This window comes from Anopheles coluzzii, chromosome 3 (genome assembly GCF_943734685.1).
Source record: "Anopheles coluzzii chromosome 3, AcolN3, whole genome shotgun sequence".
NCBI classification, from domain to species: Eukaryota; Metazoa; Arthropoda; class Insecta; order Diptera; family Culicidae; genus Anopheles; species Anopheles coluzzii.
This window is the reverse complement of record NC_064671.1, coordinates 74,916,491-74,940,136: the sequence shown is the minus strand read 5'-3', so window position 1 is coordinate 74,940,136 and position 23,646 is coordinate 74,916,491. Positions and strand designations below refer to the sequence as shown.

The 23,646-nt window shown below is 41.8% G+C and overlaps 2 protein-coding genes across 2 annotated transcripts; both read right to left on the bottom strand.

The window, feature by feature from the left end:
• Nucleotides 1-727: 727 nt before the first annotated feature.
• Nucleotides 728-6,445, bottom strand: LOC120955918 (GDP-Man:Man(3)GlcNAc(2)-PP-Dol alpha-1,2-mannosyltransferase). The gene is made up of 3 exons (XM_040377153.2): nt 5,099-6,445; nt 3,494-4,946; nt 728-3,419 (listed from the first exon to the last, which is right to left on the bottom strand). Exons 1-2 carry the CDS (start codon nt 5,116-5,118, stop codon nt 3,530-3,532), a joined length of 1,437 nt encoding a protein of 478 aa, XP_040233087.1. The 5' UTR covers nt 5,119-6,445; the 3' UTR covers nt 728-3,419; nt 3,494-3,529.
• Nucleotides 6,446-17,107: 10,662 nt separating this feature from the next.
• On the bottom strand, nt 17,108-17,809 carry LOC120956755 (TCF3 fusion partner homolog). Its single transcript, XM_040378477.2, has 2 exons — nt 17,557-17,809; nt 17,108-17,482 (listed from the first exon to the last, which is right to left on the bottom strand). Exons 1-2 carry the CDS (start codon nt 17,721-17,723, stop codon nt 17,347-17,349), a joined length of 303 nt encoding a protein of 100 aa, XP_040234411.2. The 5' UTR covers nt 17,724-17,809; the 3' UTR covers nt 17,108-17,346.
• Between the last annotated feature and the right edge of the window lie 5,837 nt (nt 17,810-23,646).

Sequence of the window (23,646 nt, the reverse complement as noted above, 5' to 3'; positions counted from 1 at the left end):
AGTGCATCACACCGGACACCGGACAGGACACCATCTACGAGAACTCCAAGGTACTGCATAACTCTTAATTTATAAACTAATATGATGAATAATGAAACAAAAATAGAACTACTAGTAGAAAGATTAAAACAACTCCATGATAGTTTAAAACACATAGACAGATGCTACAGACAGTTGGAGACAGTTAAAATCACAGTTACGCACAGTACGTGCAGTTGTGAAGTGGTGCTGTTAAGTCTTTGTCGGTCAAGTCTCGATTTGCAAAACTAAGTGAAATGTGTAATTAATTCAGTTGTGTTTGTCCTCTACCTGAAACATCAGTGATATTCAGGAAACATCCGAAAACTCCACCCTCGTGCTCTAAGAATTATACCTGAAGAGTGATGTCCAAATATAGTATTGTTGAACCACCCGTCGCGTACAGAGGCGTTTTGTGCAGATGGCTCAGTGGATTTTGCTGCGTGGCTGACAGATTTTAAAACGCGGATAAGAAAAGAAACGGGAGAACGTTATATTGGAGGATAAAGGTGTATGCGACTCGGAATTTGCTGTTGACAAAATTCCTACGAACGACGTGTATGTGTGTGCTTGGGATAGCTGCGCAATAGCTTGGGCCAAGACGTGCATTTCGTGTGCGTTGCGTGTTGAGACGGACGCGCAACCGACTAATAAGAATACACGTCAGCATAACTGACAGAAAACAGAAAGCGAAAGTAAAACACAAAATCTAACCGGAGAGAAATAGTCGCTACATGAAACAATAGGTCGAGGTAAACATTGTACCGAGTATCAGAGGAGATTTCTTACTCTTCCGATGCGTACCGGCAGGAGGCAGGTTACCTTGATTGCTCAAACTTCGAAAACCAACCGGTGTCCAATAACCTAATTAGTAATAATTCTTAGTACAGAAACACAGAATTAGTCGTAAGATGTTGCCATACGCTCGAGAAACATTCGGAAGCGAAGAGCATTACATCTTTCAGCATGATAACGACTCAAAGCACACATCGCGAACAGTTAAGTGTTATTTGGCAAACCAGGATGTGCGCGTTAGTCGCTACGTGAAACAATGGGTCGAGGTAAACATTGTACCGAGTATCAGAGCCTGGAGGCATGGTCAATAATGGTCTGTTTATCAGATCTTGTAAAGATTCCACTACAGTTTGTGGATTTACGGCGGTTGAGAATGCAATGAGACAAAAGGAATGCTTAAGAGGGCATGCAGTGGAACAATGGGTCGAGGTAAACATTGTACCGAGTATCAGAGCCTGATTATTCAAACGAAAGCGCAAGACGTTCCAATTTGTCCAATTTCGTTAAGAACAAAAATCATGTATCAGTAACCTTATTAATAATAATTCCAAATATCTCTTTAAAACCCATCAAACACTCGAATGTCGTACAACAAAAAAGCTTTGTCTTAAATCTCGAAATGCATGGATCGGGAGATGAACGCGCTACTTGAACGTGTTGTTATTTAAGTAAGCAATGTACGCTACAATCTGCACGTATTGTACATATGGAAGCGGACAAATTACTTCTTACTCTTCCGATGCGTACCGGCAGGATACCGTAATTGCTCAAACTTCGAAAACTACTACATTCACCAATCAGACGCAGTCACGCGTAACTAGTAATATTAATATAAGTATGTTTAATGTGATAAGGTTTACGCCTTTTACGCGATTTCCGCTTCCTGTAGCAAGAAGTTTTGAATTATAAAAGGCGTTGGGCTACCGGTATCCAGTAACCTAATTAATAATAATTCTAAGTATGTCTTTAAAACCCGTCAAATATGTTACAATCATTCCACACTTGATTGCAGCACTAGGTTAACTCACAACGACTAAATCTATCGACTCCTTATTTAAAGAGTTTTGATTTATCTTTTTACCCATTCCTCTATCCCTCAAGGGGGGCGAAGGTAAATGCATGTAGCGTAAAACAAGAATCCAGTAACGAAGAACATAGTGAGATATTTGCGCTGAAGAAAGAGGTTCATGAATTGAAAGACTTTCAATAAATAAAACACAATGCGTTCGACACAAGATAACTAGTGAACGAATCATCAACAGCAAGAGAACAGAAAAAATATATCTCTGGCGACACCAATGGTGAAAAGCGATTAGAATACTTCTACGGAACGGAAAAAACGGACAAATAAACTGCTGTTAAAAATCAGATAAATAAATGACACAAGCGATAAAGAACGTTTACAGCGGTACATCCTAAACCTTAATGATGAAGGATTTAGTACGGATACTATTCTAGAAATGAGCATGGTATATCACTTTTAAATGGATGTAGAAAGAATTAAAAAAAACAAAAGGATTTTTACGTTTAGGCACATCGCCATGTCCATTAACATGTTCAGGTGAATGTAATAAATATTCTCGAAAAACATAGCCTTGAGCACGAAGAGCATATGTCTTCGAATGTTCTATCATTGATGTGGAGACAGTGGTTCAGTGGCTCCCCATACAAATAGTACTAAAACTTAGAACCCTACTGAACAAAGCTACACATAGCTACGAACACATTGTTCATTTCTCATTACGTAGACATCAAGGAACGAAGTATTGCCTTGAACATCGTAGAAAAAAGCGATGGGAAACACACTATCGAGTGTAAAGGAGTGGAATATCCCATACCAAAAATTATGGTCAACGATCGTAAATAATCACAACGCTTCAGTGCTGGTTACAAACGCACACATAAAAAAACATGAATTATTTTCATTCGAATTGTAATTCGAATTGTACGCTCACTACCCATAGAGTACATGGGTTCACGGGTAGGCAAAGGGCTGCATAATGTAAACGAAACGAAAGGTTAAAAATAACCTTGAACAGAACTGAGAGAACAGAATGATGGAAGAAGGAAAGTTATTGCAGTAATAACTGCTTGAACATCTTACCCTGCTCAAAATGCAGGTAGGTATTTATCGAAAAATCGTTAACCAATGCTGCCAGAAGGGACTCGGCTTGTCCTTCAAAAATCCACAAAAATACTTCAAGGTCTGACCATATAGCTTCAATGTTAAGCTTAATTTCGTGTGTCCGGATCTATCATATTTCGAGCCTCCACAAAAATCATCAAATATTATAAGCTTAAGGCTTTCGCTGACATTTCGAAGGACTAATCTGAATATTGTAACGCTGAAATTATACCAGTACTTCCAAAATATACTACATATCACATCTTTTGCACGATTAAAGAACAATATAAATCAAATAAATTCAAAAAACAAGATTGTGCGCGGTCGCCAAAATTGATTGCACATAGATATTACTTTCGCTCACCACATGTACGCTGGCCGATCTCATTGCTGCTAACATTTTTACAATGTAGATGAAGAAACGATGCAACAGAGCAATTAAAGCTAACTCCGAAAGTCCTTCGTTGTGTATACAGAGGTTCTAGAAACAGAGGGAACGTGATAAAATGAGATACAAAAAGCAAAACACCAAACAGGCGGATTACGATTACTAACCTTGAGCTTTGGGGTACAACGGTGCTGTGCGAAGCTTCAATCCATGATTGGTGAAATCGCACGCAGAAATCCGTTCTCGAACTCCTTCTCGGAAAACCGTTCGACCGAGGCGCGGGCCGCCTCCCGGATGCGCGCATTGTACTCCGGCGTGTTGTACAGTATGTTGGCGATGCAGCGCGCATAATCGTACGCATCGAACGCCAGGTAGCCGTTCTGGCTGCCCTCGGACGTTTCGACAATGTCCATCAGCGGTCCGCCGGAGCGGTTCGCGACCATGATCAGCCCGGCCGCCATACAGTCCACCACGCTGATGCCGAAGTGCTCGTTCCACATGCAGTGCAGCCCGATCGTGGCCCGCTGGTAGCACTCGAGCAGCTCCCGGTACGGCACGTTCACCCGGAACTCGACCGCGTTTTCCAGCGACAGATGCTTCGCCAGATCCTGCATGTTTTTCACCCGCACCCGGTCCTCCTCGTCCCGGCACGAGCCGACGATCAGCAGCTTCAGCCGGTTCCACAGCGCCTCGTCATTGTTCAGCAGCGTGCGCAGCTCGTACATTGCCTGCAGCTGCAGCGGATGGTCCTTCTCCGGCCGGTACTGGCCGACGGACAGGATGATGATCTGCTCGTCCCGCTCGTCCGTCAGCGATTCTAGCCGCTTCAGCTGCGACACCTCGCACGGCGGATAGACGCGGTGCGTCTTGTACGGCACATCCCACAGCGAGATGATGTGGTTCTCGGTCCAGGACGAGTTCACCATCACCGTGTCGGCGCACCGCCCGACCCAGCCGTAAATGCGCGAAAACAGCCGATAGTACACGATCTTCAGCCACGTGGCAAACGGGTTCTTCGCCACATAGCCTCGATTGTTGAACGATTGCGTCTGCGACTGGACGCGCCGCAGCATGTCGGTGCTGATGGTGGGATAGTGAGTGTAGCAGCCAATCTTGCACCCACCGAAGTAGCTAAACACGGGATACGTAAACGCGTACCCCATCGTGTCAATGAACACGTCCGGCTGCAGCTTGAGCAGCGCCTCAAACGCGAGCACAATCGAGCCCAAGCTTTGCCCGAGCAGTGTGAAGTGCGGGTATTTGGACGCTTCCACCCAGCAGCGCTTGCTGAGGTACACGAAGGTGATGCGATCCGCCGCCAGCTTGAGGTTGAAGCTACGCTCCGCCTTGGCTAGTATGTCGGCCGGCTTCGCATCCGTGTCGCCGGTGTAGACGAACAGTTTGATGTTTTCGTACCGCGTCAGCAGCGCCCGGATGGCGCACCACAGGACCCGTTCGCCGCCACCGCCCGCATTGCAGTACGGGTGGAAGAATGCTACATGCTTGACGGACGGATCGGTCCGCTTCCGGCGTTGGAATTTTATGAGCTGTCGCAACAGCAAACACACCGTCAGCAGGCCGATTGCCAAGAATGAGCCCAGAAAGAACAGGACGTAGACGCTGCAAAGCGAAGGGGAAGGGAAAGCATGAAGCCGTGTGATGGAGGAAGCGGTTGCTGGGTTTATTAAAGCTAATGGTCCCCTCTCTCCCCACCTCCCTTCTCCAACACTTGAGCTTAACTTAGATAAGTGAATCTGCCCCACTATACTTACAAGCTGCACCAGCAGAACATTGCTGAGCCGAACAACGAGAGTTCGATTACGGCCACAAGCAATTAATGTGCTGTCCTCAACACTTTTGGCTGATGTTTATTTTAACACTGAATCGCACCACACATCGCACCTGGTTTCGATCGCTTGCAGCAATGACGCGGAATGTTCTACGTGGGAGCTGCGTGCCTGACGCCGCATGACAGTCGGTGAGCAAGAACGGTTGCTAGAATCGACGACAGTCCATTAGCGCGAGAAAACAAACGCATACCCGCGTTAGTTACAACTTTTTGGGCACCCAAGTAGCAAAAATGAACACTCATCTCCACAATACAGGCAGTCCCCGAGAAACGCGCTACCTCTTATACAAGGATGCAGTCATACGCAGTTTTCTTAATTTGACAACAAATTGTACTAATTTGACACATACATTGTATTGTTGTATTGTATTGTTTATTGTATTAAGTGATTGGCCAAACAAGCGGCCTTATCACTGAATTAAAACTAAAACTTAAATAACTAACGCAGTGTACAATGACAAAACGGATCAACAAAATCTAGTAGGTAGGTGCCAGTCAAATGAAGTGTAACGCTGATTAAATTTACGGGCCATCGCAGTCATTGGGTCGTTCTCGCTGTATGCACGTCTTGTAAGGTCAGTTCTTATTAGTCTGTAGTTACGGAACACTCTAGGAGGGACATTTATGTTGACTCTAGCCAGTAGTTCTGGCGAATCTATCTCACCGACAATAAGTTTGGACAAAAACGTACATTGGGCATTATCACGTCTCCTAGCAAGTGTGTCCAGACCAAACAACAAACAACGAGTATGATACGATGGACGAGGGGTTACATTACGCCACGGAGTGAAGTGTAGGACAATACGAGTAACTCTCTTTTGGACAGCTTCTATTCTATTGGACCAAACACTAGAGAATGGACACCAAACTGTAGAACTAAACTCGAGGATGGAACGAACATAGGACTTATACAGAGTTAACAGGCAGTGTGGGTCATTGAGTTCTCTCGAATGTCGACGAATAAATCCTAGCATTTTGTTAGCTTTGTCTAAAATATCACAGTAATGTTGTCGGAAATCTAGTTTGCGATCCAGGGTGACTCCTAAATCCCTGACCGTATTGCACCGCGGTAGTTGTGTCCCTGATATGCTATAGATATACCTTATCGGACTAGCTATTCTAAAGAAAGACATTGACGTACACTTATCAACAGAAATTAGCAGGTCGTTATTGATACACCAGTCAGAGAAAACATCAATCGATCTTTGCAGAGAAAGAGAGTCTGAAGTGTTACGTACGATACGAAACAGCCTAACATCATCCGCATAAAGCAGACAATCTTTTCATCTGGCAATTGTCAAAAACAAAATAAATTTCTTTTTGATCAAACTATAAAAATCATTTAAAACGATTCAAAATATTAACTTTCGGTTAGAATCCTATTAAATAAATAATTTGATGACTAAAACCACCCGTATAAAGCAAAATTACTTTTGCAACTACAGGCGGTCCCCGAGATACACGGTTAATGGGGACCGAAAACGGCCGCAAAATACCGCGTATCTCGAATTTCCGCGTAAGTCGAATCTCGTGATTTCCAGCTAAAATATCACTGATTTTCGTGTAATTTCGCAAGTAGGGGGTGGTTTTAGTTACTTTATGAATTATTTGATATGATTCTGACAGATTATAACAGTTTCAAAGCTTTTGGAATAGTTTTTAACATTCGAACGAAACGGAAATTATTTGGCAATTTACAATTGATGTGTCAAATCAGTACAATTTGCTCAAAGAACTGTCAAATTTAGAAAACCGCGTATCTCCGAATCCGCGTATAAGAGGTACCGTGTATCTCGGGGACCGCCTGTAGCTATATTTTGACTGGAAACCGCATGATTCGGAAATTCGCGGGAATTTGAGATACGCGGAAATAACGTATCTCGGAGACAACTTGTACACGATTTTCTAAATTTGTCATGTATTTAATCAGGGAAATTATGCTCCAAGAATTGTCAAACGCAAACATTTATTTTTCCATTGTCAGTTTTGCCAGATTTGCCAAACACATCCCAAGTGCCACAAATCCACTAAACGACCACTAAACGGCTTCTAAACGACTCAAGTTCTCTACCTAAACGGAATATACAAAGACTTCGTTTAGCAGACGGCAAACGACTCATGCATTCTAAAAATAGCGAAAAAGCTGGTGGCGCTCTCTGTTGGTGGGTGTTATGGAGGCGTTTTAGGGCGAATTACGGAAAGTGAGTCAACCTGCGTATACAGTTCGGCTCCGACTGGCTGGTCACTCAGCGAGCCGAGAGGCCACTCAGCACGATCGAAAGGACGATCGTGCGCTCTTGGAATAAGGCGGCCGAGCGGGACGGTCACGCACAAAAAGGGCTTAGGATTAATAAATTATATTATTGTATTGTTTTAAATAAGTACAACATCGTTTTAGCCAAGCCCCACAAATATTACAAAAGTGGGATACCCCAACCAGTTGAGCTTGATCGCTTGGAGGAAAGCTTTCTCATTTCCTCTGTACTGTTGTATGGTTTCGCATTGAAGTTATGCATCGCTAGAACTAGAACGGCGATACGGTTGTTTAAATACTAAATTCCAATGGAAACCACCAGCATTGAAGCAAGTGAGATTTGAGTAATGGTCGTTGGTGTTGATACCCACGTATCTGACCACACGACCATTCAAATAGATTTTTGCTCGGAAAGTTAGAAGGCTATATAGGTCATGATAAGATGAAAGTTGTCGAAACACATTGCAAGAAAAGGATAGCAATATAATGATGAGTTGTAATACGCCATCTATTGATCAGACCAATGAAGCTGTGGAGCTTTCATTTTTTTTCTATGGATATTCAATTTTCCAGTCGTTTAAGCTTAATCTGTGGCGCTTGGGATCATACTGCTAAAGTGAATGAAAAATGCATTCCGGAATAATTTATGTAATTTCAACAGGCCTTCCGAAAAAATCGCATCCGATGAAGCACTGTCACGGGTCTCAAGCCCGAAAACGATTTTGACGTTTTTAGACAAACTGACAGTACTGACAGCATGGCAAGGATTTTCCATGTGGAAAGGCTTTTCAGTTGAAACCTTTATTCATCTTCTAAGGCCGAAAATACACGAGCCGGAATTTCGCGGGCACGTAATTCCGCCTGCTGTCAAACCCTTGTACAAACTGTCAACGAAAACTTTTCCGAAATGTCACATACATAGGTTTTTCAACAGGCGGAATTTTGCGGCTGCTGTTCGTCGAGTATTTTAGGCCTAAGACGACATTTTAACATAGTTAGCAACATTCTAAAAACAAATAATAATGACTCGATTTTAAACGATCGAAAAAATAACCCTTTGTTAAACGCTTTCGTTCCGTGATATATTATTATTGACATGGTAAATAGTCCAGAAAAATTATCTCATGTAACTGACAAGATCATCTACAGAGCGGCAAAGAAATAACAACTACAGACAAAAGAAACGTTTATCACTAAACAGTGAATATAAACAGCCAATAAAACTTATTGAGATAAAATGTAACGACTAGCAAGCATACAAGTAGCCAGGCTTGCCTATCGGCGCATAAGTGTAAGTAATGAATCCGTACTCGAACACAAAGCTAGTTATTCATCACCCAATATACGACCAGCGAGGATATAAGAAGGGTGTATAATCGTACAATTTTATGACGTCTACAGGGTACAAACTTCTGCTGTGTGGTATCGATATGTTTTTTTTCTTCGAATTTTTCGATTGTTGACCATTAGTTATTCCCCTTCGAATGAATTGGGTTTACTATATATTCCTTAGTTTGAAGAAGAGTTACTTTCTGTGGTAAATATTATATCACTGGAAATTGGTATAGCATGTTATCAATGGATGGATATGGAGGAGTAAGAAATGGAAAAAGACAAGCTGAGCTCTATCGACAAACTGAACATTAATTTAATAGTATTTAGTATTAGTATCTAATAGTAATAGTAGAAAAAAATATATTTGGTTGTTTTTAGAGATATATTTTTAGAGAACAGATGCTATAAATTTCATGTAAAATGCTATAGTGAAATTAAAATTAAAATTTAAATTAAATGAATGAATTAGTTAATTTAAATTAAAATTTAAATTTCAGGCTGTAGTATTGAGAGCTGACAGTTAGTTTATTTTTAACTATTGCATCGGGAAACTCTTCCAAAAATTTACCAATTTCCACATTGACTTAAACAATCCAGAAAGTTCCCGTGGTCAATTGCTAATTACTGCAACGTCGAAAGGAAAACCTTACCATATCGGCCTATTTCACTCCTTTTATGCAGAGGGACACAAATGTTACGTTCTCTGACACGAATTTTAGTTGTTTACGCACTTCTACCAATCACTACGGTGTTGCGGTTAAAAAGTTTTTCAATCTCCATTCATCTTGTTGGCGAGAAAGTTGTGGAAGATGCTACTCGTGAACTACGAGGTGACAAAAAAAAATGTAAGTTATGAATTTTGTAAACTTTTTTCGCGGTCGGTTTTCTATGTATTTTTGATGAATTTTCTCAAGTTTTTCTAACCGTGTATATTGAGTAAAGCAATCGAGGAGTAATGCCGGCCTGGTGCTAGTCCCGTTTTAACCTTGCGTATATGCGAGAGAGCGCATGATGTATTGCGTTTTACGCTGGGAAGGTTCAGAGCTACACAGACGGTAGCTCCAAAATTCTGGAAAGTGAGGGAGCCCAAACGAAAGGGGCTAAAGCATCGTTCGCACAACATTGAACTTTCACGCATTGCTGGGCAGAAACAAAAATTGGCACACTATGGCTGCTAGTGTGTTGTTTGTTTCGCGCGCTCAGACTGGCTTGGGGACGTCCGGTATGACGATCAGGAATGCCCGGGGAGCGGGAGATAAAATTTACAACCGCAAACAAAACAATGACAAGTTATGGATTTCTCCACCGGATTGGGATGCCAAAACGTGAATCGGGTACCGATGTCAGGGGTTGTGTTTTCGCGATGACCAACAACAGGGCACAATGCACGGCATACCGAACAAATATAGATATAAATAGCAACCGTATCACATAAAGGCAGTAGAAAATTGTACCAAAAAGCTGAGCCGTCTTTCAACCCGCCTGGACACCAGAGATGTCAAACATGCAAGTCTCGACAAAGTTTGATAGGACCCGAGAAAAACCATTATTATATATGAATCCATACAAATCAAAGCTACACAATTAATGCTAACAACTATTTTAACGCTAATCCCAATACGAACCATAAATTAACGAAAAACTTAATAGACATACCAATCGTTTGAATGGACCAACCGTCTTAAAATCGAACAGCAAAATATGTCAACCAATTCGAATTGATGAACGTTCGACTTTTTGAAGCCTTTTAACTATTCAAAACATGTAAAAATGGAAGAAATCAAGTCTTCTTGATCGAAACTTCGTTCAATTTTCCGTGTCACTTACGGTTCGACTCACCGTTCTTGCTGATAGATTCACAGAGCAGGACACAAGGAAGGAATAAGATAAAAAAGAAGGAATAAAATAGTAAAAATGTAAATATATGAACTCTACATGGAAATAATGGCTCTCAATGCCCAGGGCTTTAAGGCTATGGGACATAGTTCGTAATCGCTAGTGTCGTTTCGATATTCACTAGCGCATCTGGCGGCTGCTGATCGAAGAATTTTCCCCAAAAATTTGTTGTTTTTTACCTAAACTGAGCTGTAAAAGCTTCCTAGTTGATAGACAAATATGTTGTGCAAGTATTTCACCCATATCCGCATAAAAAACGGTGAAAAACTAATTAATTTGAGATCCGGCACGACCATTACACTTAACTTTAAAATCTAAATTACACTAGCGCTTACGAGCAATGTTCCCGGGCCTTTATAGATAATTATATTTGATATAGTACGTAAGATTAACTCAATATCTATTTAAAACAATAAAGCTAGGCACTTGGTGATATTGACAACCTTATTGAAATGTAATTAAGACAAATGTTCCATTGATCTGCTGGAATGGCGTGTCAACTGAGTTTGACACCGCTGTTCTACACAGAAGGAAGCAAATGCATCGCTATTCATCCGTGCGTCTACAATGGGTGGGCATTTACCGGTCGTTCCCGTATTGGTGTATTGGCCCCTGCTGCCAATAGGACGTTAGAAGATTTAAAATGATTTGCCAATGATTTGAAGCACATTTTAATATTACCTTTAGAATCTGTCGTATAAGAAATTAAATAATAGTAATTAAAAAGCCTTGACTGTAATATTTACTTTTTTATCTTTGCTTGCCGATTGCAATCAATACACTTCGAACCGTGCACAGCGCAAATTTGCATCGGTCTTGCCTACTCCAAGAATTATCGTCAGCACTTCCCGTGCATCGCCGGATGCGAGAAAATCAGGATATCCGCTAGTAGTACCGCTTCCCTTTCCAGCAGCCAGCCAAGGTGCACCACCAGCCTTGTGAGAGACCATTTCTTCCAGGCATCTACAGCGTACGTTCAACCTGTACGCGTTTTATCCTCTTCCCCATGGCTGCAGTCCTCGGTAGCAAATCCAATTAACTGCAATGTACTACCCCACCCCTCTTGTGAGCCCGAGCCGCGTAGAAAAGTCAACCGTTTGCTGAGAACTCCAAACGCCTTTTAACCACAACGACCGTGGCGAGGAACGGTCCTGATGAGATGAGATGGCGTCAATGAGGTACACACACACCATCTTCGTTTCGATAAGTTGGTGGACGATCAGCACCACCTCATTATAACCGCATAACGAACCATTTACCACCACCCGAGAGGGCATTCGTCACAGTGCGGTCCGGACGGTGCGGAAAGCTCTGGCCATACAGTGTAAATTTTGCGAAATGGAATGCAATTATGGCGCACCGCCGGTACGTTCGATGTTGTGCAGCGATGCGTGCACGGGGGTTTTGCCGAGTGATTAATTTGTGTGCCACCGGTTTGGGTGACCACTTTCTTTACTTTCGGCACAATGATGAATGGCTCGCGCCGTCCAGAGCCGTAGCGGGGTTGGTTTTTGGTTGAATGTTTAGTGTGCTAACCCAGCTTCTTGCGCTTTAGCGACTATGGACGCAGCTGACGAAGTGAGTCGACCGTCTAATGAACATTGGAGTGACACAACGGGGCGAGATTCAGTGCCGAAATAGTTCAAATTGTTGGCTGTTAATTTCATAAATTTTATGTCAAACTGGTAAAGTCCACGGGTGAAATATTAGTTTTAAGACGCTGCATGAACAAGGTTACAGCTCCTAGCATACAACCGTACAGCGGCCAACAGCGATTGATAAAACACTTCATCATTGTGAAGAACATCAAAATCAAATTTTCGGAGTCCTAAGTTCCAAGATCCAAATGTTAAGATTAATAAGTAGTAGCCACGTAACACAAGTAACGAAAAGCCAACAAGAAGAAAGAAAACGGACCGGAATGAGCTATGGAACATCATGAAGTGGTACCATTTCCCTGGGAAGTTGATCCGGCTGTTAGAAGCCACCAGGAACGGGGTATGTTGTTTGAATAGTTTATAGAGGCTTTGGCTCCAACGGAGTTCTTTCGCCTCTTTAGTGAACGTGGTACAGTGCAAGGTGTGAGTGTCGAACTTGACGTCGGAATCGTTTGAATTTCACAGGGATCTGAGGTAAGATGAGGAGCTCTCCTATCTGCTCTTCAACATCGCCCAGGAAGGTGTCATTCGAAACGCGGGGCTAGTCAACGACATCCGTGACACGATCCTCTACCGGTGTCTATAATTTCTTGACTTCGGGGATGACATCGACATCGGTAGAACAACGGCGAAGGTGAGTGAGGCATACACCCGACTCAAACGCGAAGCAGCAAGAATTGGATTGAGAATCAATGCGACGAACACGAAGTACCTGCTTGCCGGTGACTCAGACCATCTGGGAAGCAGTGTATTAGTTGACGGCGACAATCTCGAGGTATTAAAGGAGTTTTGCTCTCTCGGAACGGTCGTTACTATGGACAACGACATCAGCAGCGAAATCCGGAGACGCATTGTGCAGGGCAATCGTGCATACTATGGGCTTCACCGACTGCTGAGATCCAGAAGGCTTCGAGCCCGCACGAAATGTGAGATATATCGCACATTGATTAGCCCGGTGGTCCTATACGGACACAAATCCTGGACCAACTGAGCGTAGGATGCAAACGCTCTGGGCGTGTTTAAGCGACGCATCCTCCGGACTATCTTTCGCGGTGTGCTCGAGCATGGAGCGTGGAGGAGAAGGATGAACCACGAGCTTGCTGAGCTGTACGGCGAACCGAGCATCCTGACGGTGGCGAAAGCTGGCAGGATACGATGGCTGGGGCATGTTATGAGGATGTCGGACTCATGTCCCACCAAGAAGGTGTTTGACAGCGATCCCCAGTTCGGCATAAGGGGCAGAGGAGCACAGCGAACTCGATGGCTGGACCAGGTGAAGCGAGACCTGACGGAGATCGGGTGTCTGCATGGATGGGAGGCTGCAGCCAGGGACCGAGCATCCTGGAGAATTATTGTTGACCGGGTTATGTCACATCGACGTGCTCTATCGTGAGCAGACCAACAAGAGTACATATTCTTCTTCAACTAATACTGTCACGTTCAGATTTGTGTTGTTTTAAATGGCTTATACTACTCTCTCTCTCTCTCTCTCTCTCTCTCTCTCTCTCTCTCTATCTCTCTTTCTCTCTCTCTCTCTCTCTCTCTCTCTCTTTCTCTCTCGCTTTCTCTCTCTTGTTGGTATGCTCACGTTAGAGGACGTCGATGTGACATGGCCCGGTACTAGGCTAGATGCTACTAGGCTTGGGCAATTCGGTTCATTTTGATGAACGTGAACGTACTAGTTCATTCATTAAAATGAACTGAACGTCAATAGCGATTCATTCGTTCATTTCAGTTGAAGAAAAAATGGTAGATTGTTTCATTTTGCAAGAGGAATATAATTAGTTATTAAATAAAAATTATAAGGCAGACCAGGATGATATTTATTACGGTTCACGTTTATATATCTAATTCTTTTTAATGAACAACTCAATACATTATGATTTATAAAGAACCGATGAATGTTGATGAGATGAACGTAGGTCGTTCGTTCTTTAGAATGAACGGAATGAATCGTGCGGTTCTGGTTCTTGGGGCACACCTCTACACGCTACTTGCTATTTACTAGTATAATTCGACTGATAGGACCACAATTTAGTTGATGACAATAACCAAGCGTTTGTTGCGATTTGTTCGCGTGACTTACTCGGTGAGAAATAATGAGAAAAAAATAAAGTGGCCTAGTTTTTAATTAACACTCTTGAGCAATGGAACAAAATAAGGTCTCATTAGACAGTAGCTGATTTTTAGTAGAAAAAAAAGATTTTTCGCATAATTTTTCGACTGCCTCTATCCAAACAGGAATGTACCAGTCGTATTGATTTACAATAAAAATAACTTTATACATTGTACAAGTGCCGTTAACAAAACAAAGGGAAAGAATCTGCATAAATTCAAATAAATACAGTGGAAAAAGGTCTAAAATCACTTACCATGCAGCTCCATGTAGCTTAGTCCGGTGCAGCAAATATAGCACTACAAATAACCACAAAAATGAAGGAATTTACAAGCACGACAATGCCCTTTCAACTGTATATTATTTGCACCGGTGGGTTATAAAACACCATTCCCACCCGCATGAGGCATCGTGCTTCATTTCCGGCTAGCCTACTTAAAATATCACCAAATAGAGGATGTTTCTTATTTTCTTCCATTCTCCCAAGGAAGCTGCAGCGCCTGTTTCGATGTTCATGCCTTCGGAAAGGGGGGCATTTTCGCACAGCCAACTGGGAGGGAAACAAAATGAGGTCAACGCAACGAAAACCGCCACTAGAGCTAGTGTCCGGTTTTATTCACGCCACAGTGCGCGTCTGTTTCTCTTTACCGTTTTGCTCTCCGCCTCTAATACCAACAGTGCTTCCGGCAGTCTAACCATTCAACCCGAAAAGGCAAGCAATAACAACAGAACACACAAGTACAGTAGTAGAGCAAGAAGCACGCTGTCGCTTGTAGGGATTTTTAAGAACGATTTGTAGTGCGCCTTAAGGGAAGGGTGAGCCAGCGCGAAAAAGTGCAACATCAGCCGGTTCTCTGGGTGGTTCTCGGTTTCGGGATGCCCCCCCTTCAGAGGATGCTTCGCGAGGAGTGTCACTTCTGTGCCGCTCGGAGCAGACACATCCACAACACCAAGCGACAGTAACGGGTGGAAAGGCTCACACCAATGTCAGCAGCAAACGGGTGCGGTCGCTTCCCATATTCCCTAGCCAGCGGCAGCTAGCCGGTGGGACATTGGTGCGCACAAAGCTGTGAATACTGTGCAAGGAATAGGTTGTCTCATTCTCTCAGACTTTGCTGTTTGGCTGCTTACGACGGAGGTTACGGTTACGGCCACAAAAGTCGCTTGTGATAGTGGGTAGTAAGAAAACAAAAGGATACGATAGCGACCCTCACACACACTAAATCGCCAACAACTCCTTTTTCGCCGTTCACACGGAATCGCCACGAGACCGCTTGGACGGAAGACAATCTCCGCACACTATCGCTTCTATCATCATCATTATGCACGCTCCCCTTGATGGCTCTTTGTGTGAAGTTCTCACTCCTCCCTCCGCATCCTTTGGCGGGATGACCGCGAGCGGCAAAGATTGGGTTTTGGTTCGGGATATTGGTAAAGGATTTATACGGTGTCCCCGGGACTGAAAACCCCAACCCATTGCGCCATCTAACCCTTGCAAAAAAAAAGAACGTGATGAGCGTGCTTTCTTTTCCTTCCGAGATTATTCGTTCGTGCTTTGTCGTGCGTTACAGTCGTGGCGCAAAAGGGAGACGCACAGATAGATGTACAGATTTATGGGGCTTGATAGCATTTACAATTACCATTTGACCATTAGCCGGACGATGGCGGTGGTGGAAAGTAATGGGTAAAGCAAACAAAGAAAGAGCAATAAGGACTATTTAATAGTTTTGGTGGATGGAATCAAAAACATATGAACAAAAGTAACAGGGAAAAAGGGTACCATTTACGCTGAATTTACCATATACTTCGTTCAAAATAAATTCAAACCCATTTTGTCGTTCTTGTGAATTCGATAAGACAATTTAAATACTATTGTTTTGTCATTTTTGTGTGTGTTTTCCCTGTATTTTTGTATTTTTTTCATCAGTTACTCACTTTACTTTTTAAATGAAATAAGTTGTATTCATTTTGTACGCCAAGAAACTAATAACGACATACTGATATCAAATCGAAATCGAACCTTTTCCCCGTTCAGGAACCGATACAGAACTCATACCGATCCTGGAACTGCATCTGAACTGATACCAATCCTAAAATAGTTCTCAATTTAACTCCGATCCAAGATCTGTATTCGTATCTGTATCTGTACTTGTTGCAGATTTGAAATGAAATTTGAACTTGTTCCAGTCCAGGAACTGCTACAGTTCCTGTTTTGACCAAGTAACTGATTCGGCTGGTCGACGAACCATACCCGCCAGCGTTGGAATAGCGTAAGAATTTAGCGTATGAAATAGGGTAGGATAATATAAAACATTATAATATTTAAAAAGTGATAACTTAATCTGTTTGCGTTAAAAATGTGACATGCAAAATAATCAATGTAGTAATCCATGTAGTAATAAACAAGTGATAGTATTTTTGGAGAAAATTTATAAAACACATTGAAAACATAAAATAAACATAGCATGGTTCGAAAACATTAAGATAACTCCGATAAACAGAAGAAAAACTTGTTAAGAGCCAAGTATGAAGGTAACAAATCATAAGCAAACTGAAGAAAAAGAATTGAATGAAATAAAAAAATGAAAGTAACATATGTAAAGTAAACAAAAGTAACACAGAGACAAACATTTCTTTACAAATGAAAAAAACATTTTTGAGGACTCGTTAAGGTATTTTGTAATTATTTTTTTTACATTTTATTCAGCGAGATTTGCGCCTTTCCACGGCAGCAAACGAAAACCATAAAATCTTCTATGATTATGAACTAGCTCTTAAGAAGTTCTATGGTTGTAATGTTTGTAAACTCATCGCTAATCTTTGCTTTGTCTTAATCCAAATCTTATTTCCATACAAATACCTTTTAAACGTACTCCTAATAATGTACACATTCCATTTCACGGGCAGTCCCATCATTCCTCCCCCTCTTCCTTCACATCCATCGGATCTGGTGCCGTTCTCCATTCGTCACCGAGCGAGTCCAGCTTGGCCTTCAGAATCTCAACATCCCGGGCGCGACTTCTGGTCATCTTTTGTACCCTGTGAAGGCTGTCGGTTGGAATAAAGTAAAAGCACATCAGTGAAAAACGGTCATAGATCGCTAGAATCGCCTCCAAACTTACCGGAAAACAAGCCGCTCGTTGCTCCGCTGCAGGGCTTTGCACTTCTCGTGCAGCAGCTTCACGCCCCGGCGGTACGCTTCGTTTGTATCGAGCGGAGCGCGTTCGCGCGGCTTACTTTCACTGCTCGCTATAGCGGAGTGAGATTTTACAGGCTTTCCGCTGGTCATTTCGGGATTAATTAGAAAATAAACCACGGCACGCGAATAGCACAGCTGCGAAATTGTCCACGATTTGGACGCGGTTTGTTTATGTTTAGATACAGCTGACAGTTGACAGATGCGCAAGCGTACCCGCGCAGTTACAACTTCAGCGGTTGAAATTGTCGTTACACTATGGTAGTGCGGTGGACGTTTGTCTATGTACAATTTATTAAATTTATTTTAAGCAAGTTAAATTGGAAAAAAATCCATCTATTCGGGCGTAATATTGCTTATGTATGGTGTTTTTTGTCTGGAAAAAGATTAAATTACGTTGCATGGTTTTTAACCGTAGTTATTTTCCCATAAGGGTTTCGGCTGCGTGAACGCGAAAAGATTGACAAATATTTGGCTCTTTGGAAACCAAACCGCGAAAAATTCAGTGGACCTTTCGTCTAAAGGAAAATTCCATCCCTCTTCACCAAAAAAGCATCGCTAAAACTAGAACGGAGGAGCGATTGGTTTGAATATTACCTTTAACTTTAATTATTTTATTTTGTTTCACATATACAGTGGACTCTATTGAGCACAAAAATGAAGCTTCGTAGCTATTGGTTTTATTTTGCTATAATAAGGTTTAATAACAAGTTTATATTCATGACCAAATTTTGTTATGTATGATCAAATACTGTGGACAAAATCTACAAAAAAGAAGCAAAACTGGACCCAAAGGCTTTGGATAATCGATTTCTGTAGTGCATGAAATTCGAATAACTATTTTTAACCCTATTAAAAAACATCACTACAGCTAATGGAAAGTTAGCAAGAAGTGTATCGGCTCTACACTAAGGTTATATAGCAATGACAAAAAAAACCTTCTTAACTCCTACTTGACAAGTCATTCAAAAAACAATAAACTTCCTTTGAACTTACTGCAGGAGATTTTTTCCTCTACCTGTCTAAAGTGAAAATGTGTCCACTGGAAAACTAACTTTCACAAGTTTGGACTGTAGAAGAGATGCAGGCTTTTTCCATCCTCCTCCACTCTATCACTCGCGAATGAAAGTTCAAAGGTTGTTGATTCTTTTTGCGTTTCACCTCGGCATTACATCGGCACCCGTAATGCACCGTGTGTTTGAAGGTAAGTTTTGAAAAGGGATATAAAACGCATTAGTAAGCTAGTGTTGCCCGCGCGAAGTAAAGGCGTGAAGATAAGAAAAAGAGCTTAGCTTAGCCCGGGTAAGTTCTAAAGTTTTAGTTGCCAGTGAAGAGCATTGATACACATATTGAAGTGAGTGTGTGGATACGAAGTGTGTATAGAATTACACATATATATAGCCTATCAACTACAAACACATAATGAAAATAATGCAGCAATCTAATATTAAACATTGCTTAGATTGCTGATTTTTAGTAGTGTTATTTAAGACTTTTTAACTGTCATGTTATATGAATTCCTTGGTAATCAAAACCGGATAACAGACAGATATAAGGAAAGATATACAACGCCTGCCAGCTCGTCTTATATCGGTCGTAAAGCAGTACTTTGCAGACTTGTCAGTTAAATTATGGTATAATTATGGCATGCTTAGGATATTTTCTATGGAACATTTCTCTTTAGGATATTTTTATAGCAAGAAAAGAATTTTACTTTGTTAGCAAATTATTAAAAGATTATTTTATTGATAATTTATAATATTAGCATTTAAATATTCTTAAATTAAAAAAAGTTTAATTTAAAATGCTTAAAAATGCTTTAATTTAAATTTAATGCTAATCTACGAGCCATTGTTGGCCTCGGCCTGCAACTATATTAGTGTGAATCAACATGGTTTTGTACCCAGGCGATCTACAACGACTAATCTACTAGAATTTGTTAGCAAATGCCATAAATCTATCGATAACGGTTTACAACTAGATGCTATTTATACGGATATCAAGGCAGCATTCGACAGTGTATCGCACTCCATCTTGCTAGCGAAACTCGACTTACTTGGTCTCCCAAACCCTATGATAATGTGGCTTAGATCGTACCTTACAGATCGTCAATATTCTGTGAAGTTAGGCCCGTACATGTCAAGTCCAGTACATGCATCTTCTGGAGTCCCGCAGGGCAGCAACCTGGGTCCTTTGCTGTTCCTTCTTTTCATCAACGACGCGACATTGATCCTTCCGGCTGATAATCATCTACTGTACGCAGATGACGCGAAAATTTTTCGTGTTATTCGTGAACCAGAAGACCACGCCCGACTGCAAACTTCCTTGCGTGAGTTCCAGTGTTGGTGCAACCGTAATGCTTTATCCCTATGCACACATAAATGTGAAGTCATCACTTTCAGTCGTTCTCGCTGCCCATCATTGTATGAATATGCGCTTGATGGACAGTCCTTGGTGAGAAAACTATGTGTTAAGGATCTAGGTGTTTTGCTCGATACAAAACTATCATTTAAGGATCAGCTGGATCACGTAGTAGCCACCAGCAATAGAATGCTAGGACTAGTTATCAATATGACTCGCGAGCTTAACGATATACCTTGCACCAAGGCGCTCTATTGCTCACTTATCCGGTCGTTGATGGAATATGCAAATATCGTATGGTGGCCAACTGCAGCGCGTCCGTTAGCTCGATTGGAATCAATCCAGCGCAAAATTTCACGATTTGCACTTCGCTCATGGAACCAAAGGCTCGATTACCGGACTAGGTGTTTACTACTCGGGCTACCCACCCTAAGTGAGCGAATACGAAAAGCCAGGTTGTCGTTCATCACGGGACTTCTCGACGGCCGTATTGACTCTCCGTCACTACTGGCTGCCATCAACCTGTACGTTCCGGCCAGGCCGCTCCGGACTCGGGCAATGTTGGCCCTCGACGACCGTAGAACGCAATTTGGCTCCTCTGACCCGTTCATACTTATGTGCCGTGCTTTCAACGCAGTCAGCGACGCTTTTGAGCCGAGGATTTTGCCAACTGAGTTTAATGATCGTGTTTCTGTGTTAAATTTGGTTCCATAGTGCACATTTTTATGTTTTATGTTATTGTAAACCAATGTAAAGAACTCATTGTAAAACATTGCTAAAATGGTTCGAGAGGGCATTATTGTCCATCGATAGACAAATAAACATAAAAAAAAGCTAAAACATGATAAACATGTGTTGGTATGATTGGTTTTATTCACTCTTGAGCATGATATCATTTACTCAAAGACTCTCAGTAGAAAAATCAGAATAGAACGAGAGTTAGAGAACTGACAACATTAAACCATGCAGATCAAGTATTGAAGTGTATGAAGATGAGATACAAATTATTTTTTCATGCTCTATTATTACACAAGATGTGCTCATGTCGTTCGTTTCAAAAACATTCACGACAGTGCTAGAACATTCCAGCACACTCTTTTACATTCTCTAAACCTGTTGATTTTACTGTTGCCGCAATCCAACTGGAAATTAAGAGCCATAGCATAAAAATATACATCAAAGTGATTCGTGCAGAACACGCTATCTACCTCCTTTCTTGAGCGCACGTGTCCAAAAACGGCATCCTCCATCACCTGGCCCTACCGAACGAAATGCGCTGAAATGGCCAGCTGGAGAGGATTCTTGCCAACGGACGGAAGCTTGATTATGGAGCTGCGGCACCTCCAAAGTGTTAGGCCGGATGGTATGATTATTTAATTTTTGATAAGCCCAACCAACGTTCTCTCCTTTCTTTTTTGCACGCATACACAGCCTTCTAACGTCAACGGTTTACCAATGGCAAACAGAAAAAGCGAAGGTCGAAAAGTTGCATCCTTTCACGTGGCCGGAAGATGACAAGGGCGCATACGGAAGGGAGTGTGCGTGTGCTTAGCCGCGAATTGCCCGCCCGGAACGACACATCGCGACACTGGACAAATTAATTCTTCTGCCCTCGGGTACCATGAAGGGATCGGACGATCGGACGCAGGTCGTTAATTTTGCGGCTCTTGCGTGCTCCGTGCTTTGTGGTCGTTTAAGGGTTTTTTTTGTTGTTCCCGTCCATCCTTCTCGTAACCGCCCCAAAACTAAATACGGGTACGGTGTGGTGCTTCGTTTGCTTTTTCGACAGCAACTAAATATTTGATCATCTGCCCGCCAGCTTTGCAGGCCGTCTGCGTGTAGCTGGGCTGTCTGGCGCGGTCGTACAGTGCTCGCTTACAGCAAGAACAGCAGGATCCTCACACTCACGGTGCGTTTTCTTCAAGGCGCTGTTGCTTTCAAAGCGCCTCACCGGTGGAGAGTGGAGAGTGGTGGATGGAAATTAAACATTCATCGAACCACGGGGTAACAGGATTTGTGCGAAATAGACAGGCAAAGAATGGTTTGCAATGTTGTGGCGGTTTGTGGAGCGGATGTGTGAGCGGGTTGTAACACGTTTGTTTGGGCGTGTAGGGAAGGGAAGGAAGCATTTAAATTCAATAGCAGCTATCAGCGTTTAGTGCACGTTTGTTGTCAGTTCTACTGTTTGCTATCTTGTGCTTTCTTACCATTGGGTCCGCGCGCCTGCAGACTGAACGGTATATGAAATTTATTGCAAAATTAAGTCGATAGTTGCTAGAATCTGTTCTCTCTCTGTGGACTACTTTACTATCAATTTTTATTTCCATTTATTAGTTGTCTTATGATGTTTGTGTTTCTGGGAAAATATTTCTTTTTACTCCGAATTTTCTATAATTTTCGATTCATTGATTGATTGAATGTGTACAATGAAGGGCTGTTTCCTGATGATGAGCTGATCGCCAGACATGGGCATGAATTTTGTATGTATTAACAGAGCCTTAGATGAGGAATACTGTTAAACAATTGGCCAACATTTGGTAAACCGTAACAAAACTTATCCGTAAGATATAATTATAGTACATGCTATAATTGCATAATTAATGGAAATACGGTCGAAGCCGTAAAAAGGTGTATTACTATAAATATCCCCATTCGAACCCATTTCATTTTTGGGATTTTTAATAGTTTCTCTTATTTATACGAGACCTAATTACATAAAAAAGCTAATGGAATTATAATTATAAATTGTTAGTAAAGCAGCGTTTCCTGTTAAATGTCGTGTTGAAACGAGGGTTTTGTTTTAGGGATCATCCATGAATAACGTAACGCTTTCATTTTTCCCCCTCTCAAATGTAATACAATGTAACGCTTCGTGGTATCATCACTATCATAACGGTTTGGTGTAACACCCTCGAACTCTGTTGTTTGATTTTTGCTTGTCTAATAAAGGAATAATGAAGGATTGGACCGGTCTGGTGGTACAGTCGTCAACTCGTACGACTTAACATCATGCCCGTCATAGGTTCAAGACCCAAATAGACCGTGCCTCCATACGTTGAACTGACTATCCAAGATAAGCGAAGCTCACTTCACTAGTGGATGTACAGGCAGATCTTGACCGGCAGCGGTTGATGTGCCAAAAGAAGAAGAAGAAGAAGAAGAAGAAGAAGAAGAAGAAGAAGAAGAAGAAGAAGAAGAATAAAGGATTAAGTTTTGCATGGTTATATTTTATTTCATTCTTAGCATGATCATTCGACATACAAGATTGGGAACAATATTGTTAAAATTTGAATGCTGTTGAAACATTTCATCTGTTTGGAACTCTTCTTTGAAGATGATCGTAGATCTACTTATTTTTCTAGAAGTTTCTGGAATTAAAATATTTTCAACCCACTGCAGAGTTTTGAAGCAATTTGTGCTATGTCTTATGTATTTGTGACTATATTTAATCCCTCCATGAGCAGTGTCTACCACCAGCTAATGAGGGATCTCAATGCGTGTTGTGAATCACAACTTGTGATGTCTTTCAGAGATTTGTTACACTCAAGAGATATTTATAGTTTAATAAAAAAAACCTGCTAAAAACATAAATGTTTGAACTTAAACAAAAACTCAAAAAAATCCTATTTCTAACTGACCTCGGTAGAGTCATCTA

Coding starts and splice junctions, on each gene's coding strand:
- LOC120955918 (XM_040377153.2), bottom strand. CDS start 5,118: ATGTTCTGCTGGTGCAGCTT. Junction 4,947..5,098: donor ATGTTCTGCTGGTGCAGCTT/GTAAGTATAGTG, acceptor TTCGCTTTGCAG/CGTCTACGTCCTGTTCTTTC.
- LOC120956755 (XM_040378477.2), bottom strand. CDS start 17,723: ATGACCAGCGGAAAGCCTGTAAAATCTCACTCCGCTATAGCGAGCAGT. Junction 17,483..17,556: donor AACGAGCGGCTTGTTTTCCG/GTAAGTTTGGAG, acceptor TCCAACCGACAG/CCTTCACAGGGTACAAAAGA.